This window comes from Dryas octopetala, chromosome 2, assembly GCF_963921425.1.
Source record: "Dryas octopetala chromosome 2, drDryOcto1.1, whole genome shotgun sequence".
NCBI lineage: Eukaryota > Viridiplantae > Streptophyta > Magnoliopsida > Rosales > Rosaceae > Dryas > Dryas octopetala.
In genome coordinates, this window is record NC_141367.1 from 3,804,286 (window position 1) to 3,831,215 (window position 26,930).

Sequence of the window (26,930 nt, forward strand, 5' to 3'; positions counted from 1 at the left end):
ATAAATTTTGGTGGTTTCAGCCGAAACCGATTGAGAGAAAATGGATTCAGCCGAATCCTTTGATGAATTTTTGTGGTTTCAGCCGAAACCGATTGAGAGAAAATGGATTCAGCCGAATCCTTTGGTAAACTTTATTGGGGTTTCAGCCGAAACCAAATATTGGAAGGAGCAATGAATAAAAGAAGTGTCATCTACCTAGCAGTGGCAAAGCTTTGGTGATGGCAGATAGACGTTCTTCTTCTTCCTGCAGCCTTTCGGTGTCTTCTCTCCTCTTTCTCTCCTCCCCTCTTTTCTGAATCCCTTATGCTCTATTTATAGAGTCCATGGGAAGTCCAAGTGATGAGATCAGATGGAGATGAGATAACTCTCTCCATTTAAATTTAAACTCATCAGATAAGAGATAATTAAGCTTTCAGATAAATCCACATTATCTCACTTTTCAATTTGTTTTCATTTGAAATTAATGTGGCACATGGCATATGGGGATCTTATCTCAACCTCAACCTTTGTATTTTTTTTTGAATTTTTTTACGGTTCAACAGGTCGGCTGCATCAACATCATATACCAAACCAAGATATGGAGCCCTAGCAGCGTCTATATGGCCAGCTCCATATGCAAATTCGCCTTCGGGCTTAAGATTGGCACTCATAGGTTTAACTGCCAAAAAGGGTTACAAGTGGAAGATACATATGTTTAGGTTTGTTGCATTAGTTAGATAAGGTGATTAATGAATAGAGGTTAATATTCTCTTGTTAGATATGTGACATGTTATTATATAATTGTCCGACTGAATTATCAGCGATCCTAATTCCTATTCTAAAAATATCATAATTAGGGCAAGAGAATATTTCCCATATATAGTCTTACCAGTAGTGATAAGAGCCGACATGGTAGCAGCAGGGGACCATTTGGGGTGTAAAGATTTGATGTATGCGGCAACACCGGTAGCATGTGGGCAAGCCATTGATGTGCCGGAGACTATATTGTATTTTACTAATCTGAAGTCACCTAAAAATGATCATGACCACACCAAACAAGAACATTCACATGCCACTGAACATAATGGAAATCACATCCCCATAACCAAACTAAACGGGTTGTATGATTATTTTTGTATATTTACAATATGGCAAAAGTGTTTGTATCTGTGTAATTTTGGAGTAAAAACACGATTGATATGCCCTATCGAGTCGATGTCAATGAGGTCAGTGTTTGTCTTTTCCTTTTTTTTTTTTTTTTTTTTTATCATATTCTGTCCAAAACTAAAACAGAAAATATTAACCAAGTTATTGTGATTCCACAACTGGTACAGTCGAGTAGGTACAAGTGTAACTCTCTACCGAGCCATCATTCTTTCTATATTCTGTCCAGGAAATCTTCCATGTCTTGAGCAAACTTTGCCTGCATACATATAAGAGAGAGAGAGAGAGATTAGCACACTGCAAAGGCATTAGCTATAAGACTGCTTTTACAGCAAGGTTCAAAGGAGTGTGTAAGGTGGTGGCTAGCATATTAGTTCTATTTGAACCCAAGAAATTTACTCAGTTAACACACCACCCACCCCCCCCCCCCCCCCGGCGCCATAAGTGAAGTGGACCCCTCACATTAGAGAGAGAGAGAGAGAGATTAAAGTTTTACTACATATATGTAAAGAGAAGTCGCTTCTTAGACGAAAATCCTTGTCATTCAAACAGAAAGCCATGCCATTTGAATGACTATTCTACACCTTAAAGTAATAAACTCTGTCTAACCTATAAACAAAAACTTAAAAGAACCATGAAAGCCTCATTTTAACAGCTAGAGATCCTGTCTGATATGTACATATATGTATTATATGCATTCATGCTAAAGGATGTGTGAAAGTTCAAGTAATTTCATCATGAAGCTTCTTTTTAAGGAGATTCCATAAATCTATATGACAATGACAAAACACCATTTATGTTATAGTGTAAAAAAAAATATAATATAAAAGGGTAATAAGTAATACCTTTTTGTTTCAATAGTCCTCTTTGCAAGCATGAGTGTCAAGAAGACAGGTACCATTGCAGCGCACAAGTGCTTAAGGGTGTGCCCACTAACAATATGATAAGTCCAATTGTAGATCACTTTATCACCAGCCTCTTCTACCTTGGCTAAAAGATAAAATCCTGCAACAATGGGAAAAGTTCATACCCAACGTAGTGAAAACACTAGAGATTTTAGGAAATATCAAAGGAACCTATGTTATTAAAAACACAAACCTGCTGCCCAAAGCCAATATGCAGAATGAGTGTACATTGGAGGCAACAAGATAGCCATTAGAGGAATGGCAATGCAAGGAAGAAACTGGACCAGAGCATATGGACGGAGATCATCAAAGAACCTGCAGAAGGAAATTACAGCAATCATATTTGACAGAAAATGAGGTTTAGAAAAACAATGAAACCAGGTTTGTAGACTCCAGAATGTATGCTTATGGTTAACCTCAAAAAGCAATTTTAGCAAGGGATTGAAAAGTCAATAAGAATCTACATTTGAGACTGTTTCAAATCCTACAATGGCTTCACCAACAGCCTGTTACTCCCAAAATTCTATAATTCCAATTTCACTGCATGCAAAAGGGCATGCAAAATCCAAACTCATTTTCATATAGAAAACTAGTCACATACTTCATTAGCTACAATGGAGGAATCCCAGGTCCTCTACAATGGAAATAGAGCTTAAGCAAAATTAAACATTATCATAAAAAAGAATGAGGTAAAGCGCTTGCCTCCAATAGAATATGCTAATTATACCCGCCAGAACTAGAGGTATGATGGAAATTGTTCCCTTCCACTCATCAATCCTTTCAATGATAAAGATTGCAATGATGGATGTGAATGCAACTGTCATCTACAGTTATCATGAAGAAAGAAAAATAAATAGTCAATTAATGTAAAATCTGATATCTTAATAGTAGCTGATATTCTATCAAACAAAATCGCCTTTAATTGAATGATCAAACTCACAGGCAAGCGATCCCATACGAGTGTAGCGTCATTTGGCTTAAGATGGTAGTATGCAGATCCAAATGCAACAGCAGCCACCCCAATGTAAAAACATGTCCAACCCCAAAGCTCACCTTGCAAGCTGCCATTAAATATCAAATCATGACCATTAATTGTACAAAAAGAGCTTTTTATCATTCTAGGCATTGTAATCAACTGAAAGTACAGAACCACTACCTGAACTTAAAATAATCCCCATAATAGCAAAGGACAAGACCAATGAGACCAATAACCAGGAAAGGGAAATTTGAAACCACGTTGAGGGTATTGGGAATACCTGGAAATAAAAATGAGCCTGTCAGTTTTAATAAATGGATCCAGAAAAATAAATAAATAAAAAGCATTAAATTATGGTCAAACGAAAAGCATGGAACCACAAGAAACCTAACAAACATAGAATTAAGTTAAAGATGTATGTTTTCTCGAAACGCAAGTGAATCGCTAGCATTACCAGAGAGCCATAAACTAAACCATAATGGATAATCAATTATACTAAAAACTTTAATTGCCATGGAATCTACTAACTTATGAGAGAACCTAACCTACTGAACAAAATTCTACTAGAAATCACTATCAAATTTAAAGTTTTGAATCATAAACAAAATCTTGGTTTGACTCTAAGCTGTTCACTAAACCCTAATTGCACAATCAACTTATAAAAACAGTCAACATCTAAAATGGGCAAAAGCAAACTTACAGATGAAGCCCAATTTTCTGCCATCTCTCACAAATCTATGTTCTGTACCAAATTACTGGTACATCTCTTTATTCACATAGGCTCTAAACACATCATCAAATCTTTAGAAAATAACTGCGATTTTTAAACCAACAAATAAAAAGCAATCGCATACTTTAACTATCAAATCAAATATATATTTCACTAATTCCAGTACTTAATCACAAACCCATCTACTTCCACAAACTAATTTCACACCCAACCAGAGTTCTGACGCATTCAAAATAACCCAAGGAAACTCTCTATCTCTAAAAAGACTAAAAATAATTTTAAAAAAACATATGGGTTTTCAATTTCTGCACAAACTAGTCTTCGCAATCCCTAAAGCTTATCCCAAATTCTCAATGCATCTATAAAATGCGAAATGCAAACACACATATATTTATATACATACATATAGAGAGAGAGAGAGCTGACCCAAAAACTCGCGCTGGTCAGCGAAATCGTGGTAAGCTTGAGACTGAGGGATGGCAGGAGTAACGATCATCAAGACCACAAAGCAGAGGATGGCTACTCCCCAAGCGTACAGTGTCCTCTTCCTCATCTCCAATTCTCCCTGATTCTTTAACCAGTTTCCGAAAAGAAGAAAAGTACAGTTCGTACATGCCCATTAGAAAAGAAAAAAAATAAACAAACGATCCCCAAACTTTTATCAAAATTTCATTTTGACCCTCAAACTCTCATAGCACTCATTTTGGTCCCCTGATTTTTATAGAACTCATTTTGTTCCTCATATTTTGAGATGCGTTTGGTAGAGACATAGCCCAACATCCCTTTTCGTTAAAAAAGTGGTCACGTGGATTGCAAGACCACCAAGAAAAGCACGTTATGGTCACATGAAAGAATTCCACTAAATCATCTACCAGTTGGCTTTAAGTATTTTGGAATGATGGCATTTTGAAATTTTTTTTTTTTTGGTCGAATGTATTTTGGAACGATGGTATCAACCACCTGTTGGTGGTGGGGGATTTTTCAGGGTCTCAATTTTGCGTGGGATGAGGGTCACAGACAAAGTTCTTGTTGAATGTGATTCTTCTACTGCGGTTAAGCTTGTTACAAGTCCTATTGGGATTTGCATCCTGTTTTCAGTCTTATTAGTTCTTGCAGGGCTCTTCTTGGCAGGGATTGGAGTTGTTCTATTGTCCACATTCTCAGGGAAGCAAATTCTGCAGTTGATCACATGGCTGATTTGAGCGTTGGTCTTCCCCTATGTTTCCATTTGTCCAGTAATCCTCCTTCTTCTATTGTTACTATTTTTAGATAATGACCCCCTAGGTCTGGGTAGGGCTTGTGCTCGTGCTCTGCCTGTGTAGTTTTTGTTTTTGGGAGTTTAGGTCCATTATATTACCCAATATATATATATATATATATATATATATACACGAGGAGTGCTCTAAAACTAACTAGTTAGCAAGTTAATACGAAGCTAACCATACTTTTGGGACCACCACATAACTAATCTCATAATCCGAACCGTCAATTATTTAGGTCATACTTCAAAGATTATCATTACAAAAAATCAACTAAATCGGAAATTATTTAGTCATCTAATTGAAATCAAATAAATAGACGATCAGTGTTTTCGATAAAAACATATAAATAATTGTTATTATAATCATATGACTAAATGATTTCCGATTTTGGAGATTTTTTACAGAGATAATCTTTGAAGTAGGGTCTAAAAAATAGACGATTCAGATTTTGAGATTACATTGTGGAGTGGGCCCAACTTAGTGGTTAGCTTTGTATTAACTTACTAACTAGTTAGTTTTAGAGCATTCTTGTATATATATATGTATATATTTTTTAGAACACAATATTAGAACCCGTTGGGAATTCTATGAAATGTATTATGATATGCAGCTTTTGACTAACTTGAGGGCTTTATTTTCTACTTTTAGAATATGTTATTTACGCAATTTTAGTATAAGTGAAATATTCAAAAATTGCTTGCAATCTTAAAAGTGTACCAATGTATATTTAAGTAATTTTGGACATAAGAATATGTGTTTATAGTTAACTAATTTGGGCTACAGAAATTAAAAGCATAGTTATATATGTTATATTATATATATAATAGAATTGTACGACCTACTCCGTATTGTAGTTTGATGATTGAAATCATCTATTTTCTAAGTCTCAATTCAAGGATCATCTATGCAAAAAATTAAACAAATCGAAAATCATGTAATCATTTGATTAAATGCTCATCATTTCAAGTGTTTACAGAATTACCATATTTATCTATTTATTCAATTAATCACAATTAAATGTTTTAATGGTTTTTTATTTATCTAATTTTTTACAAGGATAATCATTATACAGAGACTTAGAAAATAGACGGCTTTATCATCAAATTACAATATAGAGTGAGTGACACAAGTGATACCTCATTATGTCAAAGATGAGGTATACCTCAACGGAATTGCTCTATATATATACTAGCTCCTTGATACACACTCCGCACTCATCAATTGGTTTTTCCATCGGCTAATAACTTATCTATTTGTAATAATATAGATGTTGTTTAGTTTAGTTTTTTTTTTTTTACTCAACAATAGACATATTTTTTAATATAAAATAAACAAATAAAAATTATAGAAATCAATGAGGGTATTATGAGTAAAATAAAATATTTATTGTTACTGTGATTTACTGCAGTTTTCAAAAGTATCTACAAACATGTTTTCTATTTTTGCTATGAGGAGTTGAGAATTGTGAGGAAAAACAGTTTTTAATTTTTTTACCAAACACCAAAACTGCTATAGGTGATTGAGAATTGTTATCCACGGTAACTTTTGGGTCATTCACTACAATTACAAATAGAATCTTAAGCCTTCTAAAAATACTGACAAACAAACCTTAAGTTTTTAACGGAGCCAATCGTCTTTTGCTTGTGTCATCAAAAGAAAGAAAGCCCATTTCCATTTAAGGCCTAGCTATTTGTTCTTTCAAGAGGCCTATTTGCTTATGGCTTTATGCTTCGGCATATCTTTTCCATAGCTGGCCCTTCAATCTTGTAGGCCTTGTGCGGGTGCACAGCCCACATCTGTCTAGAACTGGATCTTAGTGTGAGATTATTATTTCTTTTTAATGGAAAGAATGAGGGTTTAAACTTTCCACTCTGAAAAATATTACTGAATTAATAGTTAACTAATGTATGTTAGTTTGTAAGATTGCATAGATTTTTTTTTTTTTTTTCCATAAACCCCATAATTGAGGGATTCAATTATACAGGTATAAGTTTACTATTTTATTTATGTGTTATAACTTATAAGATATGATATATCCCACTTAAAGTAGCATTGTCTTCAACTAAATGTTTGTTGTACTCAGATTTCTTTGCAATGAAGTCATCTGTCATCACATTAGTCTCTCAAGTTTCGGTGAGATCTCCCATGTTGTCTGGACGGTGGATTAATCTTTTCGGTTCCAACATCATCACTGATCAAGATTAGAAAGTAATGCCCGAAGATTGTGCAAGCAGCTTAAAACAATATTATTTTCCACTAAAGATAACAATATTATTACAATAAACACCAGCCTTTAAGGATTATTGTCGGGAGAAAAAAAAAAAAATCAAGGTTGGTTATCACGTCGTGTCATTGTGTTTAGGTTTATGTGGTTTTGTTTTCGTGATTCTAACTCAATTAGTTTATGTAATAAGACCATATCACGATTCTAGAGTAAGAAAAAATTATATGTTACAAAGAGACGTATAATATATAAATATATGTTTAATTTTTTAATTTTGACAGATTTATTTTTTTATACTTTAATATAAATTTGTTAAACATTAAATATGTTTGTATGTCATACAATATTTGTTTAAGACAAGCTCATATACTAAGTTACTATATAACTCTATTTATTTATTAGTTATTGCTTTTTGATTGACCCATATATTTTGTGGGAAAAAAAAGGTTAAGACTGAGTTTTCATATTTCTAAATCAATTTATTGATCGTTCACTTCTTATAAAATAATAATTCACTATTTACAAATCATTAAAAATAGGGTTTTTTTTTTTCAAAGCTCATTGTGGAAAATACCATGATAGGCCGGCAACCTTCAAAGAATTGGTGAAAAGCCATTCGCTTTAATGAAAAAATGCGTTGGGCAGAGCCCAGTCCACGAAGAGTTTGTTCCCTGTGTTTTACAATGTTGCAACTATTAAACAATGACTATACTCACTGTGGAAAAACAACTATAAAAAAGGCAAAAACATGATACTTATAGTATTTTTTTTTTCTTATATAAACAAGTCAAAAGTTCTTAAATAACAACATAAAACACAAAAAATCACCATTGGAGTCACAACAACCCTTGCCATGTTAAAGTTACTGTTGAATAAGAACTATCGATGCAGAGTTATTGTCGAACAGTGGCTATCGTCACTATACAACGCCTCATGTACACTTAACACCTCTTTTTTTTTTTTTTTTGGTGTCAATTTGAGTGTCTTTTTTTAAGTTGAGTTTATTTATCATTAGGGGAACATTATTTGGAAACATTAGGTGGGTTTATTTAACATTAGAGGGTGTAAAATAAATAGAAAGTAAATTAGCAAAAAGCAAAAAAAACAAATTATAAATTTCACTCATAAACTCATGCAATTTTTTCCTAACGCCGTATGTAACTCTCACAGAGTTACACCCTAAACCCTAAACCCTAAACCCTGTTAATGAAAGGACTATGGTAGCGCTAGGTTCTTAGCATGGTTAGGTTTTCTTGTATATTACGTTTGTATTACTTTGGGCTCAAGTCAATCTCTTGTACATGTTTACTATAAATATCTCTTGTTTTGTAACAAAAATAAATTATAAAGTCTTTATAGGCTTATATTCTACAACATGCCCGATATTTTCCACAAATAGATTTTTTTTAAAAAAACATGGTGGGAATAATTTGGGTGTAAAAAAAATTTTCAATACATAAGAATTATCAGAGACAAATATATATATATATACATACTTTTATTAGGACGTCAGTTCTTTAGTTAAAGAATGAGCATGAGTATTTTTATGATATTGTTCCATTTTTAGGCTATTTTTGACAAAATTCAACATTTTAATGTATATGGTTCTATATTTTAAATTTTTAAGGTATGAAATTATTGTTCGAGGTATTTGTAGGTTTTAACTCATGAGTTAACTCTCAAGTTTAGGATAGTAACTCAAAACTCGAGAATTAAAATCTGAAATATAACCAAGAAATAAGAGCTCAAAACCATAAGAGTTAAAACTGAGGAACATATCTTGCTTAATGATTTATACCCTAAAGTATTAAACCCTGCTAAAAATAAGATCAAATGATGAAAAAAAAAAAAAAAAGCTATAAAATATATGGATAATTTTAGTTAAAGGACTCAAATTATATCTCATGTCTCTATTCAGGTCATGAATTTTACTTTGTGTCAATTGAGGACTGAAAGTTTCATTTTGTGTCAATTAAGGACCATGCTTTTTTTTTTTCTTTCAGTTTTTATCTCAACTTTGGTCAGACATTGGACCCATCAAACCTCTACCAAATTCAGCAAACTTATATTGAGTTTAAAGCTATGTATCTTCTCTTTACAACCATATAAAGATCACTCAAATCAAACATTTACAACTCTAGATAATCGGCCCCAAAATAAGGTACCCAAAATTGTCAAATCAAACCATTGAGAAAATATCTGGAAAACTTTACAGTTTCGGATACCCTAATTTGGGGCCGATTATTTGGAGTTGTAAGAGGTCCGATTTGGATGATCTTTATATGATTGTAAAGAGGAGATGTATAGCTTTAAACCTATTATAAGTTTGCTGAATTTGGTGACGGTTTGTTGGGTCCAATGTTAGACCAAAGTTGAAATAAAAACTATAAAAAAAAAAAACAAAAAAAACAGGGTCCTTAATTAACACAAAATGAAAGTTTCAGTCCTCAGTTGACACAAAGTAAAAGTCATGTCTTGAATAGAGACATGAGGTATTAAAAAACAGACGTCTTTCAGAAATAGAAAGAATGACTATATATATATATATATATATGAGTACTTTAAAACTAACTGGTTAGCAAGTTAATACGAAGCTAACCATGCTTTTGGGACCACCACATAACTAATCTCATAATCCGAACTTTCAATTATTTAGGTCATATTTCAAAGATCATCATTGCAAAAAATCAATTAAATCGGAAATCATTTAGTCATCTAATTTAGATCAAATAAATAGACGATCAGTGTTTTCGATAAAAACATATAAATAGTTGTTGTTATAATCAAATGATTAAATGACTTCCGATTTTGGAGATTTTTTATAAGGATGATCTTTGAAGTAAGGCCTAAAAAATAGACGGTTTGGATTTTGAAATTATATTGTGCAGTGGGTCCAATATGTTAGTTAGCTTTGTATGAACTTACTAACAAGTTAGTTTTAAAGCATTCTTTTGTATATATATATAGGAGTGCTCTAAAGCTAACCAATTTGCAAGTTAATACGAAATTAACTATGTTTTGGGCCTATTACATAACTAATCTCATAATCCGAACCGTCTATTTTTTAAGTTATATTTCAAAGATCATCATTATAAAAAATCAACTACATTAGAAATCATTTAATCATCTAATTGTGATAAAATAAATAGACGATCATTGTTTTCGATAAAAGCATATGAATAATTGTTATCATAATCAAATGACTAAATGACTTCTGATTCTGGAGATTTTTTATAGAGATGATCTTTGAAGTAGGGTCTCAAAAATAGATGGTTTGGATTTTGAGATTACATTGTGCAATGGGCCCAACAAGGTAGTTAGCTTTGTATTAACTTGCTAACCAGTTAATTTTAGAGCATTTTATATATATATATATATATAAGCTCCTTCTATTGAGGTATACCTCACCTTATTTATGTTAAGGTATACCCTATTAGGGCCCACACGAGTCGTTTTGCGTCGATCCGAACCGTTCATTTTTACATCTCCATTGATAGATCATCCTTGCAAAAAATTAGCCAAATCGGAAATCATTTGCCTATCTAACTTTGATCAAATAAATGAACGAATCAAATATTTTTTATGAAACCGTCCATTTGTTTTATCAAAGTTAGATAGACAAATGATTTTCGATTTGACTAATTTTTTGCAAGGATGATCTATCAATGAAGATGATCCTTGCCAACGGTTCGGATTGACACAAAACGACTCGTGTGGGCCCCAACAAGGTCATACCTCAACATAAATAAGTTGAGGTATATCTCAATAGAAGGAGTCTGTATATATATATATATATATGTGTGTGTGTGTGTGGCATAGGATCATGAGACATATATTTTGACAAACACTTTTACAAATGTTTTTGAGCCTTTAGATCTTAGAAGATCCAAGGGTCTAAAAAAGACTAATGTATAAGGTATTTATTCATTAAATGATATGACATCTTATGTGGAGTATAATTAATAAAAAATAATAATAATAAGAGAAACTGAAAAATAAAAATAAAAATCATAGCAGGTCCGTCACCATCATAGCAGCACATCATCGCCAGGTCCATCACCATAGCAGGCCACCACAAAATCGACACATGAACACCTTTGAACTCGAAGTGGACCGATCCTCAAAGGGGGAGGAATAAGAAGAAGAAGAAGAAGAAGAAGAAGAAAAAGGGGCAGGAAGAAGAAGGGAAAGGGGGAGGAAGAAGAATGGAGGAGGGAGAAGAAGATGCCAGGGTTTATAATAAAAAATTGGCATAAATTTAATTTAGAAACATAACTATATATGTTATTTCAAGGGGTCCACGAACTTTCAAATATTTCAAATATACACCTGATTTATTATGTAAATTGAAAAATGAAATTCCGTCCATCGATTTATTGAGAGATCAGTTAAATGTCAGCTTAGCTTTTGCTAACGGGGATTAATTGGCGACGTGGCACCAACTCAGCAATTTCTCGCCAAATGAGCAACACATGTCCACTTGACACGGGCCCACACACCCATCACCTCTTTCCCGCTCGTCGAACGCTCTCCTGATCATTTAGTCTCCAAAAAACATTACGTTTCCCCCAAATTCGAATATAAATCTCTCACTTGTGTTCAACGAGCGAGAAAGAGATGATGACTTTGTGGACCTGTGTCAGGGGTTAGGTGGACCTGTGTCGCTCATTTGGCGGGAAATGAGCGACACGGGTCCACCTAACCCCTGGCACGGGCCCACAAACTCTCACTCTCTCTATTATTATTAAATTGTGGGCCCATGTCGCTCATTTGGCGAGAAATGTTTGCTGAATAGCGCCACGTTGTCAAGTAATCCTGGTTAGCAAAAGTCAAGCTGTCATTTAACTGATCTCTCAACGAATCAATGGACAGAAATTCATTTTTCAATTTAGATAATAGATCGGGTGTATATTTGAAATATTTTAAAGTTCATGGACCCCGTTGAAATAGCTTATATAGTTATGTGTCTAAATTGAATTTATGCCTAAAAAATTCAACCCATTAAAAAAAACAGAAAATACCTAAAAAGAACATCAACAACAGATAGACCCCCTCCTTCCTCCCCCTTTCCCTTCTTCCTCCTCAAAACCCCTCTTTTCTCTGTTCTTTCTCCATCTTTCTCACTTCCCAGTGACGGAAAATCTGTCACAAAACACTCTTGGCGTTGGATGCTGAAGATGCCATTTGGATTCAGTCAACATCATGGTGGCCGACGACAATGGCGGACCGGCGATGATGTACTGGGTGATAGGGAGGGAGAAGGAGAAGGGTCTGATAGATCTCCCCCTCCCTTTTTTTTTTTTTTTTTTTTTAAGTTTCTCTTATTTTAAAATTTTATTTTATTTTTTGTATAAATTATACTCCACTTTAGATGCCGTATCATTTAATGAGTAGATACCTTATGCATCAGTCTTTTTTTAGACCTTTGAATTTTTAAGATCTAAAAGCTCAAAACATTTGTTAAAGTGTTTGTCAAAATATATATGCCACCTCCTCTCCTTCCCAAACAAGAGAGAAAAAAGAATAAAGTAAAAGTAAACGAGTAAGGTGTAAAGACCAAAGTTAATATTAAAGCCAACAAAGGTTGATACTTAAAATGAGACTTGTAGGCAAAATGTTTTTGGTACTTTTTAATGTCAAAATCTAGGTTTAGAATCGAGGGTGCTTTAATTAGAAACTTAAAATGAGAAATAAATTTAACTCAAATCTCAGCCGGTCCAAAAAATTAAGTAAAAACTCAAACTGTTCACGGAGCGCTCGATGGAACAGATGCATCTGCAACCTAACATGTATTTGAAAGCTGCATCTACAACATATAACTTGCATTTACAACCTAAAACATGACATCTGTAATCTAAAAAGATGCATCGGTAACTAAAAAAGACATCGGTAACCTAAAAAGATGCATCTGCAACCTACAAATATGCATCTGCAACCTAAAAATATGCAAATGCAAAATGAGCTTGAATTTAATTTTTTATTTGGCTGGATTTCTAGTTAAAAATCTTTCAATAACAAGACTTGAGAGTAATTTATTATATAATGAAATTGAAGACTTGGAGGGTTAATTTGATGGAGCTCCATGTTTTGCTTATTTTTCGGTGTTGATTTCATGTTTACATTTAAATATTAAATTTTATATTCAAATAGCTTAAATATGACTTAATTTTCTGAATTATACTATTCAAGCTAAAACTCATAACATATTTGAGCATCGCTTTATCCATTTCATTTAATTACCACCTGGAGATGGCCTTAGTTTTTGAACTCAAAACAACATAATTTTAGAAATAGCACAACATATACAAAAAGCAAAGATCACTAGAAAATCTTATTAGTTTCTTAACTTGGATCATGATGTTTCTTAAAAAATATAGGAGATTCCTAACTCAACTTTTTGTAAGTTTGGAAAGGCAAGCACTGCCAACGCCAAAATGGTTTTGTGGAGGAGCAAGTAAAGCAGTTGAACCCACATCTGTCGAATATGACATCGAATGGGTTTGCACATGATGCAACCTAATTTTAGTAACAGATCATTGTCCTTTTCTGTGCACGTACGTATTCTAAATTATCGTAACATTTTATCAAACTTGAGTAAGAATATAAGGCACCTTGTTTGGGTTATAAATGTGCTCATGTGATTTTTAGGTGTGAATTTAGTGATTCACCAATCTATCAATAATTTACAGCCACTGCAATTTAATTTGGAATTTCTACTATATTTTAGTTTTAGTCATCTATTACAAATTTAAGGGTTAATTATGAGTCCATAAATGCAATCTCATATACGCTAAAAAATGTGATTCATAATGGCAGTCTTGTGTTCCTTGCAGATCTCCTTGAATCATATTTCCCTTCAAGCAGGCCACCTAATTATATTCAGAACGCTCCTCTAAGAGGATCTCGGAATGCTTTGATATTTTAATACATATTTCGTTTTCACTAAATAAATTAAAAAAAGAAATATGAATCAATTACCTCTTTAGCTTACACTCTCATGTTTATAATATATGACTAAAATTAAAGGTTGAACAAAAACAAATTTAGAAAACAAACAAGTAATCCCAATTCTGAATTATATATCAATTTCTTAAAAAACCATACGCTAAGAGTCCAATTACAGGACCACATTGTTGAGATTCATCTCATTACACTCTCTCATAATTCAACTTGTTTCTTTTTTAAATACTCATTTAAAGTATCATCATATAAGAAATTAATCAAATTAAAAATTGTTTAGCCAATCACTGAGTTTGACTATTCATTTGATGACAATTAAATGACTTGATTAGTTAAAAATCTATTGAGTTTTGCATAAATGATCTTTTAAAGTAAACCTAACAAATAGACAGTGCGAATCATTCCCCCACATTCTCATTAAAGAATTCTCCTATATGCTAATACATCAACCATCTGGCTATGACGTTCAACCACAAAATCCTTGTCATTGTCATTACATATAAATAAGGAATAATCAACCAGATTGGTCTCTATATCCCCCCTCACGTCTCTAAATTTAACCATCACTTCACATGAAAAGAAAAGGAAAGATATGATATTTAATATAATGAAGTTAAGGTCCCTACAACATGTGCAGCACTACAAAAGTCATCTTCAAGTAAAACGTCCACTTTTCAAGCAACCTAACATAACATGCATCCTTCTAATCCTCTCCTTCCCATGTGCAATTACTTACACCTACAACCCCACCAAATTCACTATAAATTATAAAAGTACTATATACAAACATATATGCACAAGTAATCTCTCCAGCATATATCCAATCATCAACCTACCCCTTTATGTATTAACCAAAATCTTTTTCTTTTTTTTAATCATTGAATAATGCTGGTATAACTGGGATCCTAAGCAGCCCTGTTGTTACACAGCCTGTGGAATCGTTTAAAATCATTTAAGCAGATCAAGGAACCGTTTAAAATCATTTAAGCAGATCAAACGCAATGGATGAATTGTCGAAAGAACAAAGCAAATGTCATTCAAAGAGTCCACCCAACGGACATGATTCAAAGTAATAAACAAATAATACCTTTAATGAGTATTGTAAAAGAATATCATACAACTTTCTTTCATTTCTTTAATTTTTCTTTCTGATCATCATCACCAAATCAATCTGTTAGCTATCAAAGAATCAACAACAGAAAGTTTTTACAGGTTCATGCAAGCATGAGGTCTAGCTTGGATAAAGATCATGGAAAGAACAAGCAAAAACAATAAATACAAGAAATCTGTGATACACGGGTGATCCGCTCGGATCAAAACTGCTTGATGCATTACCTGTTTTCTCTTTTTTACTGGTACCCTCCTCACCCAACCTTTTTGGGTCTCTTTCTCTATGGTTTGGAAAGTGTTTTGATCTTTCATTATATTTTTATCGACAATCCATTGAATCGAATGAGTCAGCAAATCCGGAAGGTTTTGAGGGGATGCTTGATTGAGTTTGAGAGACAGACATATCATCAAACATCCTGGAAGTACCTTCATTGGCTTGCCATCTTTGCAATGCTTGAGGAAGGCTCATGTGCAGGTCAATGCCACTGTTTTCTTCTTCGTCATGGCAGGTAGGTTTCCAGTGCTCAACAAGAGGACCCAAGATGTTGACTGCATGACCCATGTCTGGTCTCTGGTATGGCTCCCGAGCAGTGCAGTGTCCCGCCAGCTCAGCAACTTTGTATATACTCTCCATTGTCTCCTCATCAGGGTCAATAGTTTGGTCAATAGCCTTTGGAATGTTTTCCTTGTTGACAAGGACTCTGCGGAACCATGAGACCAAATGAGCCCTTTCATCTGGCATGGTATCATCTAGGGCTTTTCTACCGCTCATCAGCTCCATCAACACCACTCCGAATGCATAAACATCTACTTTTGTTGTCACTCTGCCGGTAGCTGATTATAAAAACATAGATTCAATCACATCAATATTCTAGCATAACTACATAACTATCATAGAGCAAAGTGAATTCATAATTAATTCAAAGTGAAAAAAAAAGTTGACAAAGTTCTTACAAGGAAAAATTGACCAAGATAAGTTGCAAATTAAACCAAATGACATGTTATCCTTATTGAAGGATGAACTAAACCAAATTACGGCAATAGTAGCATCCATTCCTAGTGCATTCTAGTACAATAAATTATCAGTCCTCTTTTGGAGTTCTAAAATCTCGTTACAAAAAGGCTGATACATATGCATGCTTAAAGCTTAGGAAATGCCATAATTAATTCTTTCAATTAAGACATGAAAAGACAGAAATTGAAGGGTTTTTCTTACCTGCATATTCTGGTGCAAGATACCCAAATGTCCCTGCCAACCGTGTTTCAACAGAATACTTCCCGTCGGGGGCATTTTTAACCAAACCAAAGTCAGCAACCTTGGCCCTCATGTCATCCCCAAGAAGTATGTTTGAGGGCTTTAAATCTCTGTGAATGAAACTTTGTTGAGCTAAGCTGTGCAGATATTCGACTCCTCTTGCCACATCCAATGCTATTGTCACTCTCTGCTTCCAAGTAAGAGGAGGTACCCCATTCTCGCGCCAATCAAACAAGTGCTGTGTCAATGTCCCTTGTGGCATGTACTCGTATACCAGAAGCCTCTCATTGCCATTGATGCAGGATCCTAAAAGAGCAACCAGATGTCTATGCCTGACCTTAGTGAGGACTGCAATTTCTGCCTGAAACTCATTCAATCCTTTAGTTCCTACTGCCACAGATTCCATCCTTTTAACAGCAATTTTAGTCCCATCATGCAATTCACCTTTGTAAACAACTCCAAATCCGCCTCTACCCAATATATTATCCTCACTAAAGTTATTCGTCACTTGTCTAAGAACTTGGATAGAAATTGCAACATTTCCACCCTCAAAAACATGAACCTCACTGCGGTCACCACTGCTCTGGCTATGCAGATCACTTGCAACTCCGTTATACCCATTTGCACTACTCATCACATCACTCTTGGCAATTTCGATCCCAGTCATTGGATTATCCACCCTTCCGAATTTCCTATGCTTTTTACTAACATAACATTTGATGGACACAAACAATACCACCACAACGAAAATAATAACAGCAATAACTATACCAGCAATCATACCAGGTGACACCGGAGAACCATTCGCTCCCTGAGCTGGACTCCCACCAGGTGTAGTTGCATTCGAACCAGACCCGGACGGAGTCCCTCCACCTCCAGAGCTCGGAATTGGTTTTCCAAGCAAGAGGTTACCAGTGGTAGTTAACTTAACGGTAGATGCAAATTTCGGAATTTCCCCACTCAGATTGTTATTGGAAACATCAAAAAGCTGAAGCTGAGGCAAGCTTGTCAACCTATCCGGAATCACCCCCGTCAAGTTGTTATTACTCAACATCAAATTTTTCAGCGATGTCAGATTGGCAAATGCAGGCGAAATGGTCCCATTGAAATGCTTCTTCTCAAAATTCACTGTGATAACATTTCCCTGCGCATCACAAACAATGAAGCTCCAGCTTTGGCAAGCATTGTTTCCATCCCAAGAATCAGCCAGCAAAATTGGGTACCCCAAAGCCCCTGCAACCTCGAGCAAAGTAGTGACCTGAGCATCACAAGCTCCTACAGTGTCTTTACAAAAGCTATTAGTCCCAGCAAAAGTGGCTTTCACTTTGGGATCAAACACAGGCAGAGGACCCTGCAGCTTGTTGTTGTCCAGAGAAACGTTCTGCAAAGCAGTTGCGGACATCAAAGTGGCCGGCACAATACCCGAAAGCTGGTTATCACGAAGCTGAAGATCAAACAAAGTTTCACACTTTGAGAGGTCTGGAATCGGACCAGTGAACTGGTTCTTATGGAGCCAGACCTGGGACAACTGGGTCATGCTTGAAAGAACTTCAATGGTACCAGAAAACCCAACTAGCTGATTGTTAAGCCAGAGGTTTTGAATCCCAGATCCAGCAAAGCTATTGGGCAAAGGCCCAGTAAGATTATTGTAAGAAAGTCTCACATTCTGCAAGTTTGGGAACGAATCAAAGACATCAGGCAAAGACCCATATAAATTTGCATTACCTGCAGTCAAAGTGACCAAGCTTGAAGCTTGGGTGAGCTCAGTGGGGAAGGTCCAAGGGTCAAGGTTGATGTTTTGGCTGATGCTCAAGGTCTGCAAGCTGGTGAGTCCTTGGAAACACCCAGAAGGAATGGAAGTGAAATTGTTGGTGTCAATGAAGACTTCTTGGAGAGATGTGAGGTTGGCCAAGGCTGGGAAGGAGCCAGAAAGAGAGTTGCTTTGGAGTGAGAGGGTGGTGAGCAGAGAGAGAGAGTTGAGGTTTGGAGGGAGAGAGCCTGAGAGGGATTGAGAGGCTAAGTCTATGGAGGTGACTCTGTTGGAAGAGTCACATTTGACTCCTTCCCATTTGCAGTAGTCTGTGGTGGAGGACCAGCCGCTGGGTTTTGGCTTCAGGTTCTCCAGCAGCTTTGACATTACGGCTGAGTCGTCTGCTGTGGTGGTGGTGGTGGTGAGGAGGAGGAGGAGAGAGAAGGCTAGAAAGAGGGTTTTGAGCTTACCCATTTCTGGGTTTTTTTTTTTCTGGGTTTGAGAGAGAGAGATGGGTTTGTTTTTCTTTGGTTTTAGGAGTGAATGGCGGTTTTGTACAGACAACAAAGGGGAAGCAGGGGAAGGGTGCTTTTTGTTGGGGAATGAGCTGTGCTAGGGTGACAGAGTTGCTCACGCTAATCAAACATAGTCTTATTTTGCGGTGGATTCCGATTTTTTTTTCTGAACTTACGTTATGGATCGGACACTAAAAAAAAAATTAAAAATTAAAAAAAAAAAAAAATTACCATGACAAGTAAAATGATGACACCTAAAATTAACACTCTTAGTATTTTCCCTTCTTTTATGCATGAATATACAATTTTCTGTTTTTATAGAATTTTTTTTGTTCGGTTATGTATAGTTTGTTTGGAGAAAAATGCTAGCTACATTTCTTTTTTTACTTTTGTATTTGATTTTTTAAAAAATATTTTATTTTATAGTGTTGTCTTATAATAGAATTTTCTTTTATCATTCTTTAATGATCTCTGCTAAAAAATAAATTAAATTAAAACTCATTTGGTCATATACTATTAACAAATAAATAGACAATTTTGATAACAATTAGTTTAATGTATGTTTAATTGATAACTCTTACATGATGAAACTATTTCTAAATCAAGATTTTTTGTTTTGCTCTTAAAAACATTTGGAATTGAATACTAAAATTTATTCATTAAATAATGTAGTTTATTTATTTGAACCATTTTTAAATAATAAAATTTCTAAAAAATAAAATACTTGTACATTATTTTGTGAATATATATCATAACTCCAACATTTTTTTTTTGATAATAATAAGTTTGGCATTTATTCATGAAGTAAATCTTCATACAAAAGATCTGAGAGCCAAGGAGGCCCAGATACAGAGTCAAGCCAAACATTTGAAAGCAAAGAAGAGAAAGCATGTTTTGCCAGGGCGTGCGCCACTCTGTTGCCGTCACGTTGTCTAAATTGGCAGCGAGCCGCGGGGAAGCAGTTCATCAGTGTCTTGACATCTTCCACTAGCGCACCGTCTGCAGCCATACATGGGTCTTGGCTGTTGATGTCCTGCACCACCCCTTGAGCATCAAGTTCAAGGATTATATTCTGGAGGCCCAGGTCAGCAGCCAACTGTAACCCAGTCAATGCAGCCATGAGTTCTGTTGTACGGGCGGCGAGAGGAGCGAAAACCAGCTTTGTCGCCGCAAGTAGCAGGGCCCCCTCGCTGTCTCTGATGACCATTCCCAGCCCCCTTCGTTCCTCACCCCTTCCTGTGGCGCCATCTACATTAATTTTGATCCAGGCCAGTGGTGGTGGCTCCCAACGGCATAGAGGTTGTACCGACACAGTGGGGGGGGGGGGGGCGGGGCTAGGTTTGCAGTTTCATACTCAGTGGCAAGAGAGACCAGTCGTTCATAAACACTTTCAGGCCGCTCGTCTATCTGCTTGAACACCCATGCATTTCTTGAGTTCCATATTCCCCAGCATAGGTAGGCGAACAGAGTTTGTTCCTCCCTTGTAAGGACTGTCTGCGCATATTCCAGGAAGCTAATGAATCTCCCATCCATTCGTAGCCCAACAGCGGCACCGAAGGTGGAGAGAGCCCATATGCGTTGTGCACTGGGGCAGTTCCATATACTGTGAAGAACCGTTTCATAGGCAGAGTGGCAGCGGGGGCAGGCAGGGGATTGAATTAGCTTCCTTTTAAATAAACCCACCCCACATGGAAGTGCTTCAAGACAACACCTCCATAAGAATAATTTGATTTTGCTCGGGATTTTTAGCTGCCATATACCCTTCCAGAATCGATGGAGTGGTTGTCTCCTGGAGGTCTCGCCATCAAAGTTACCAGAGGATTTTCGATCAAGCCAGTAACCACTGCGGACACTGTATCGCCCATCCCTGGTATAATGCCAAAACAATCTATCGGGTTGTTGCAGTCTGCCGAGGGGAAGGCTGATGATTGCCTCCACCTCTTGTGGCCAGAAATGTTGCTGAAGCAGTGCTATGTTCCATAGCCCCGTTGAGGTGAGGAGATCCTTAACCCGTGTATCAGGAGGCAAGCTCATCGGGGATTGTGGGCATAAAAGTGGTAGGGGTGGGCAGCCATGCATCTTGATAAACTCTGATAGAGGTGCCATCACCCACCCTCCATCGCATGCCTTTGTGGAGCAGAGTGCATGCCCAATGTAGTGACCGCCAAACAAGAGATGGCTGGGTGCCTAGCCCAGCCGAGAGGATAGAACCGGTCGGATAATATTTGCTCTGCATGACTCGACTAACCAAAGAGAGTGGATTCAGCATGAGGCGCCAGCACTGTTTTGCAAGTAAAGCACGATTAAAGCACCCCCAGCTCTCTGAAACCCAGGCCCCCTTCCCATCTTGGTTGGCAGAGCTTGTCCCATCTAACCCAATAGATACCACGAGTCAACTTCTCTTTTCCCCACCAGAACCGAGCAATAAGAGAAGTAATAGTTTTTTGGACCCCGTTCGGCATTCGAAAAATACTCATGTAATATGTAGGAATCGCCTGTAGGACTGCCTTAATAAGAACCTCTTTCCCGGCCCGTGAGAGGAAGCGTTCTTTCCATCCTTGAACCCGTTGCCAAACCCGATCTTGTACTATTTTAAATAGCTTCTTTTTTTCCCGTCCAGCCACAGTAGGAAGGCCTAAGTATTTTTCGTGGCAGGCGACGATAGGCACATGTAGACATTGTGAGATGATCACTTTAATTAGATGATCCGCATTTGGGCTGAAACATACAGCCGACTTCTCATAGTTGACCTTTTGTCCCGATATTTCTTCATAAGCATGGAGGATGTCCCTGATCGCAAGGCAGGCTTCAACAGTGGCCTCAAGAAAAAGTATGCTGTCATCCGCATAAAAGAGGTGGGTTATAGGAGGGGCATTCGTAGCAACTCGGACACCCGTAATTCTTGCATTGTGTTCGGCTTGGTGAATTGCCAAACTCAGACTCTCCCCGCAAAAAAGGAAAAGGTATGGCGAGAGTGGGCACCCTTGTCTCAGACCTCGCTTCGGGGTGATAAGACCCAGCGGGTTGCCTCGCCACAGGACTGAAAATGACACCGTTGTAAGACAATCCATAACCCGGTTAATCCACTGCTCATGAAAGCCCAGTTTTCGTAGAACCGCCTCTAAAAAGTTCCATTCCACTCGGTCATATGCTTTTGCCATATCAAGTTTAATGGCCATTTTCAGAGTGGCATTCACTCGTGTATGCTTGATGGCATGGGTGGTTTCGAATGCAGCGATCACATTATCCAAAATCTGTCTACCTGGAACAAAAGCACTTTGATTCTCAGAGATAACATGGGGTAGCCAAACTTTAAGTCTGTTTGCGAGTGCCTTGGCAACTAGTTTGTAAAGGACTGTGCAAAGGCTGATGGGCCGGAATTCAGTGACCCGCTTGGGCTCATCAAGTTTGGGGATTAAAGCTATCAATGTGTGATTGACATCCCGAACACTCGCATCGCCATTGAGGATACGCAAGCAGAAAGTGGAGATGTCGTCACCAACAATATGCCAATAGCGTTGGTAAAAAAGAGCCGGCATTCCGTCAATCCCTGGGGCCTTGGTGGGGTACATTTGCTTAAGTGCCATTTCAATATCTGTTTTCGAGTATGGAAGTATAAGCTGGCGGTTCATTTCAGCAGTGACTTTCGGTTCAATCAATCCCAGAAATCGTTCCATATCAATACCACCTGTAGAAGTGAATAGAGTGGAAAAATAATTACAAAACATAGTACCAATCACATTCGAGTCCGTAACCCAGTTGTTCCGATCATCCAGCAGTCCCATTACTGAATTTTTTCTCCCCCGTGCCTGGGCCTGTGCATGGAAGTATCTGGTATTTTTATCTCCCTCGGTAAGCCAAGTAATCCTCGACCGTTGTCTCCAGTAAGTCTCATCCCCAGCTATCAAGGTGTCCAGTTGTTGTTCAACTCTCATTTGTTTTTGGAAAGAGCCCTCGTGCAGTGGTTGTGCCTTGATGTGTCTCAGTTCAGTTCGAAGGCGGTTGATAGCTTTTTTCCGGGTCCCATAAAACCGTTGACTCCAAGTAGAGAGGTGCCCAGCGCATTGTTTGATTCCATCCATCACCGACTGCCTCTGCCGAGTCGCCCAACTCCAAGTGTCCGAGATAACTCCAACATTATTGCTGAAAGAGAAAACATAGAGAATTGGTTACTAGAATTACAAATGCATCAGTGAGATTAATTGATTTAGTCATCCAATTAATTAACTGATCCCTTATTCCCTTATTAATAAAGTAAACTTGTAACAGAGATTGGACATTATTTAATAATCCAATTATTTGTTAGATATAACTATAATTATCAAAACAATATTCCGTTCAGATAAAAAAAAAAGGGCTGCTATTTGCACATCCCTAAATTTTTTTTTTTGCACACCCTTTTTGAAAAAAAAAAAAAACTCAAGAAAAAAGACCATTAGGCCCTCCCCTCACCCACACACCCCATCCGCATCTCCCCCCCCCCCCCCCCCGCGTACACACCCCATCCCCATCCCCATCTCCACTTCATCTCCATCGTTTTTTTTTTTCTTCTTCACCATCGAAGCCCACCCCCCACCCTTTCTCTTCTTCTTCTTCCCCCCACCCCAACCACCTCCCCCCGAGCCCTCCCCTCCTCTTCTCTCCGACTCCTCTCTCCTTGCCACCTCTCAATCCCTCATCCTCCTCCTCCCCGCATGCACCACCTACAAACAGCCACCACCTGCAGACAGCCAAAACAGCCACCACCACATTCTCTCTCTCTCTCTCTCTCTCTCTCTCTCTCTCTCTCTCCTCTCACCCTAGCAGACAACCAAAAATATAAAAAAAAAAAAATTGCAGCGGGTCCGGCGGACCAGAGCCGAACCCGGTGGTTTCGTTCGACAGGTACCCACCAAATAGAATAGGATTGTTCGGTGGTACTTATCGAACGAAACCACCGGGTTTGGCACTGATCCACCGAACCCGCTCTAATTTTTTTTTTTTTTAAGTTTTCTTCCATCCAGCGCGCGATGGTGAGCTAGCTGGAGGAGCAGTTGTGGAGTGGGCAAGAGAGAGGGGGTGGGTCTGGTTAGGGTGGGGGTGGGGAGGGAGGGAGGTGGTCGGGGTAGGGGGAAGAAAAAGAAGAGAGAGTGGGGCTGGGGAAAGAGAGAGCAAGAGAGAGAAAGGGAGAGAGGAGAGAGGGGCAGGGAGGGGGTGGGGTGGTCGCCGGTGGTGGTAGGCTACTCAGCGTGGTCGGGGATGGGTGTGTGCCAGAGAGAGGAGAGGTGGGGAGGGAGGTGATCGGGGATGGGTGTGTGGCTGTGTATATGTGTATGTGTGTTTTTTCTTTCTGTTTAGGAAGGGTGTGCAAAAAGAAAAATGGATGGGCTATAAGGTCTTTTCCCTTGAGTTTTTTTTTTTTTTAAGGAAGGGTGTGCAAAAAGAAAAAAAAAGGTGTGCAAATAGCAGCCCTCTAAAAAAACCAATATTTGTGTTTATATAGAAATTACATAATTAAGTTTCTGAAGGATAATTAAAAAAATATTATTGTTATCATTATACTTTTTTTATTTCTAGTGGACATTATTATTAGTTTTCTTATTCTTTTTTTATCAAGGAAAAATTAGGTTTGAATTTGGGTCTCTAACATTAGAGAGATACTATTAGACTAGTAGCTAGTTAGTATTTTTTTCTATTCACTAAAGCACCTATAACTATTAGGGTTTTTTTTAATAATTCCATTTAGACAACAGTAGTTTTTAAAAAACTCAAATGTGAAAGTCCCAATTTCCAACCGGCCCACTTTTTAAAAATCAGATACCACTGTAACGGTGTTACTGTAGCGCGTTACAATACCTTTGAGAATTGTTACTGTATAACAGTAACTATTTAAATTACAAAAATACAGTATTAATTGTTACTATTTGGTAGTAGTAATCATTGTTACTGTGACAATTTGGAAATTTTCTTAATTTAAAAAAAAAAACCATGAAAAAAAAAATAACGTGAACTTATTTATACGAAGTAGACTTATTTGTCATTCAACTTTTTAGATGAGTTTTTTATACAAAGGGCTCTAAAAGTGGACTTAATAGCCCAACATGTGTTTCTACTTCTAATAAAAAGTAGCCATCAAAAGAAAAATGTATCCAATTAAGTACATTTTAGTTGAAAGAAAAATGGCTATTTATATTAGGGAGGCTAAAAATCCCAAGTAAAACATGATTCTTGATCAAGGAATTGTCTCCCTTAAAACCATTACACTGTTTTTTGGTTAGTAAATTACTACACTTTTACCTTCATGATAAAGGTACTCTTATTACCCAATGTACATGATGAAGACATAATAAGGCCATCCATTTTCCAATTAATCCCTTAAGAAATAAGAAACATGAATGATTTGGTATAAAATTCATCATTTAAGTAGCACTTAGTACTTACATTCCTTTAAAATATAAACCTTTCTTCTTACCCAACAAAACCATGTGAAACATTTTGTATATATATAGCAAGCATTATGTTCTTTTATACTGCCTTAAAAAAAATAACCAATTAGCAATTTTTTTTTTCCCCCAGTAATAAACTATTAAACTTTATGTGGGGTCATACGGATACATGTTGATGAGGCCCATAGATGCAAAATGATAGTCTGGATTTCAATTGGCAGTGGGACCCGCCATACGACAACTGGTGCTTAGTAGATAACGCGTGGACTTAACTCAATACCCACCGTCTGATTATTCTTTGGTATGCGGATGCCTCCATTTTTAACGCCATTTGCGGAAGACTTGGGCTGGGCATTTCTCAGGCCAAGCCGGCCGAGCCGGCCGTGCCAGGTCGTGGTCAATGGGTCTCTAAGGCTCAGTCCAGCTTCAGCTTTGCATCGTTGGGTTAATGGTGGGTCGGCCAGTAATTTTTTTTAGGTCAAAGTTTATTTTTGATCACTGTAGTTTGTGTTAAATTTTACTTTGATTTATGTAGTTTCAATTGTTACGATTTGGTTATGTAGTTTACAAATCATTGCAATTTAATAATATATTAACATTTTCGTTCATAAAATAATCAAATTTGTTATGTTTTCGATTATGTACGTTACAAACCATTTCAATTTTGGTCATGTACTTTATATACCGTTAACGATTTAATGACCAATTTAATGAATTAATAGACAAAAATGCTAATGTGCCATTGAATTGCAACAATTTGTAAACTATAAGACAAAATTCATAATAAATGAAACTACATGGATCAAAGTAGAACCTAACTCAAATTATAAAAACTAAAAGTGAAATTTAGGTTTTTTTTTTTTTTTTTAAATAAATAATTTAGGATGAAACCCCCAATTCCTACAATAATGAATATAGTTAAATGCACCAATCGTTCACTTACTTTCACGTTTTTTTCAGGTTGGTCCACAATTTTTTTTTTTTGTACCAAGTTGGTCCACTTTCTTTTTGACATTTACCTACTTGGTCCATTCCGTCAATTATGTTATAAATTCTGTTAAAATGAAGGACAAAATTGTCTTTTAATATTAAATAAATTTTTAATTATATTTCTAATTTGAAAAATATTATAACTAAAAAAAAAACCCAATAATTAGATTTAAAAAAGAAAAAAACAAAGAAACCAAGCCCATCGTAAATCCCCAGCCACCCCTCTTCCCTCCCTCAATCTCATTTTCTCATCTCCAATGGTGGAAGCAGAGGCAGATCGAGATGGGGTGAAGTTGACGCTCAGCCAAAGGGGCAGATCGAAAATGGATTTGGCTGCAAATGAAGAAGACGAAGCTGGATTAATTTGCACATCCAGAGAAAGAAAAGAATAGAGACAGGGGAAAATAGAGGGAGAGAGAAAATAGGAGAGGGGGAAGAGGGGTCACTGGCCTGGTGTGGTGGTGGGGCCAGTGCAGAAGGTCAGTGAAAGGGGGGAGAGGGTGGAGGGTGGTGGGTGGGTGAGTTGCCGATGGTGGATAGAGGGTTGTGGGTGGTGGGTATGGGCTGGGCACGGGTTGGAGAGGGGAGGGGATAGTGTGTTTGATTTTTTCTTTTTCTTTTTGTCCTTTGCTTTTTTCCCAATTTTTTTTTGTTTTCTACAAGTGAGGGTGGAAGTGGTGGGGAG

The 26,930-nt window shown here is 36.9% G+C and overlaps 3 protein-coding genes across 3 annotated transcripts; all 3 read right to left on the reverse strand.

Moving 5' to 3' along the window:
* Positions 1–1,055: 1,055 nt before the first annotated feature.
* Positions 1,056–4,332, reverse strand: SAG18 (senescence associated gene 18). Its single transcript, XM_086233190.1, has 7 exons — positions 4,181–4,332; positions 3,205–3,304; positions 2,989–3,109; positions 2,751–2,872; positions 2,242–2,363; positions 1,989–2,148; positions 1,056–1,402 (listed from the first exon to the last, which is right to left on the reverse strand). Exons 1-7 carry the CDS (start codon positions 4,305–4,307, stop codon positions 1,288–1,290), a joined length of 867 nt encoding a protein of 288 aa, XP_086089316.1. The 5' UTR covers positions 4,308–4,332; the 3' UTR covers positions 1,056–1,287.
* Positions 4,333–15,233: 10,901 nt separating this feature from the next.
* LOC147292566 (Leucine-rich repeat protein kinase family protein) lies at positions 15,234–18,902 on the reverse strand. Its single transcript, XM_086233689.1, has 2 exons — positions 16,527–18,902; positions 15,234–16,144 (listed from the first exon to the last, which is right to left on the reverse strand). The coding sequence occupies exons 1-2, from the start codon at positions 18,787–18,789 to the stop codon at positions 15,630–15,632; spliced, it is 2,778 nt and encodes a 925-aa protein (XP_086089815.1). The 5' UTR covers positions 18,790–18,902; the 3' UTR covers positions 15,234–15,629.
* Positions 18,903–20,078: 1,176 nt separating this feature from the next.
* LOC147292567 (uncharacterized) lies at positions 20,079–20,864 on the reverse strand. Its single transcript, XM_086230883.1, has one exon. The coding sequence runs from the start codon at positions 20,862–20,864 to the stop codon at positions 20,079–20,081; it is 786 nt and encodes a 261-aa protein (XP_086087009.1).
* Between the last annotated feature and the right edge of the window lie 6,066 nt (positions 20,865–26,930).

Coding starts and splice junctions, on each gene's coding strand:
- SAG18 (XM_086233190.1), bottom strand. CDS start 4,307: ATGAGGAAGAGGACACTGTACGCTTGGGGAGTAGCCATCCTCTGCTTT. Junction 3,110..3,204: donor GGGGATTATTTTAAGTTCAG/GTAGTGGTTCTG, acceptor ATTTAATGGCAG/CTTGCAAGGTGAGCTTTGGG. Junction 2,873..2,988: donor TCGTATGGGATCGCTTGCCT/GTGAGTTTGATC, acceptor TGATAACTGTAG/ATGACAGTTGCATTCACATC.
- LOC147292566 (XM_086233689.1), bottom strand. CDS start 18,789: ATGGGTAAGCTCAAAACCCTCTTTCTAGCCTTCTCTCTCCTCCTCCTC. Junction 16,145..16,526: donor TCTTGCACCAGAATATGCAG/GTAAGAAAAACC, acceptor TTTTATAATCAG/CTACCGGCAGAGTGACAACA.
- LOC147292567 (XM_086230883.1), bottom strand. CDS start 20,864: ATGAGCTTGCCTCCTGATACACGGGTTAAGGATCTCCTCACCTCAACG.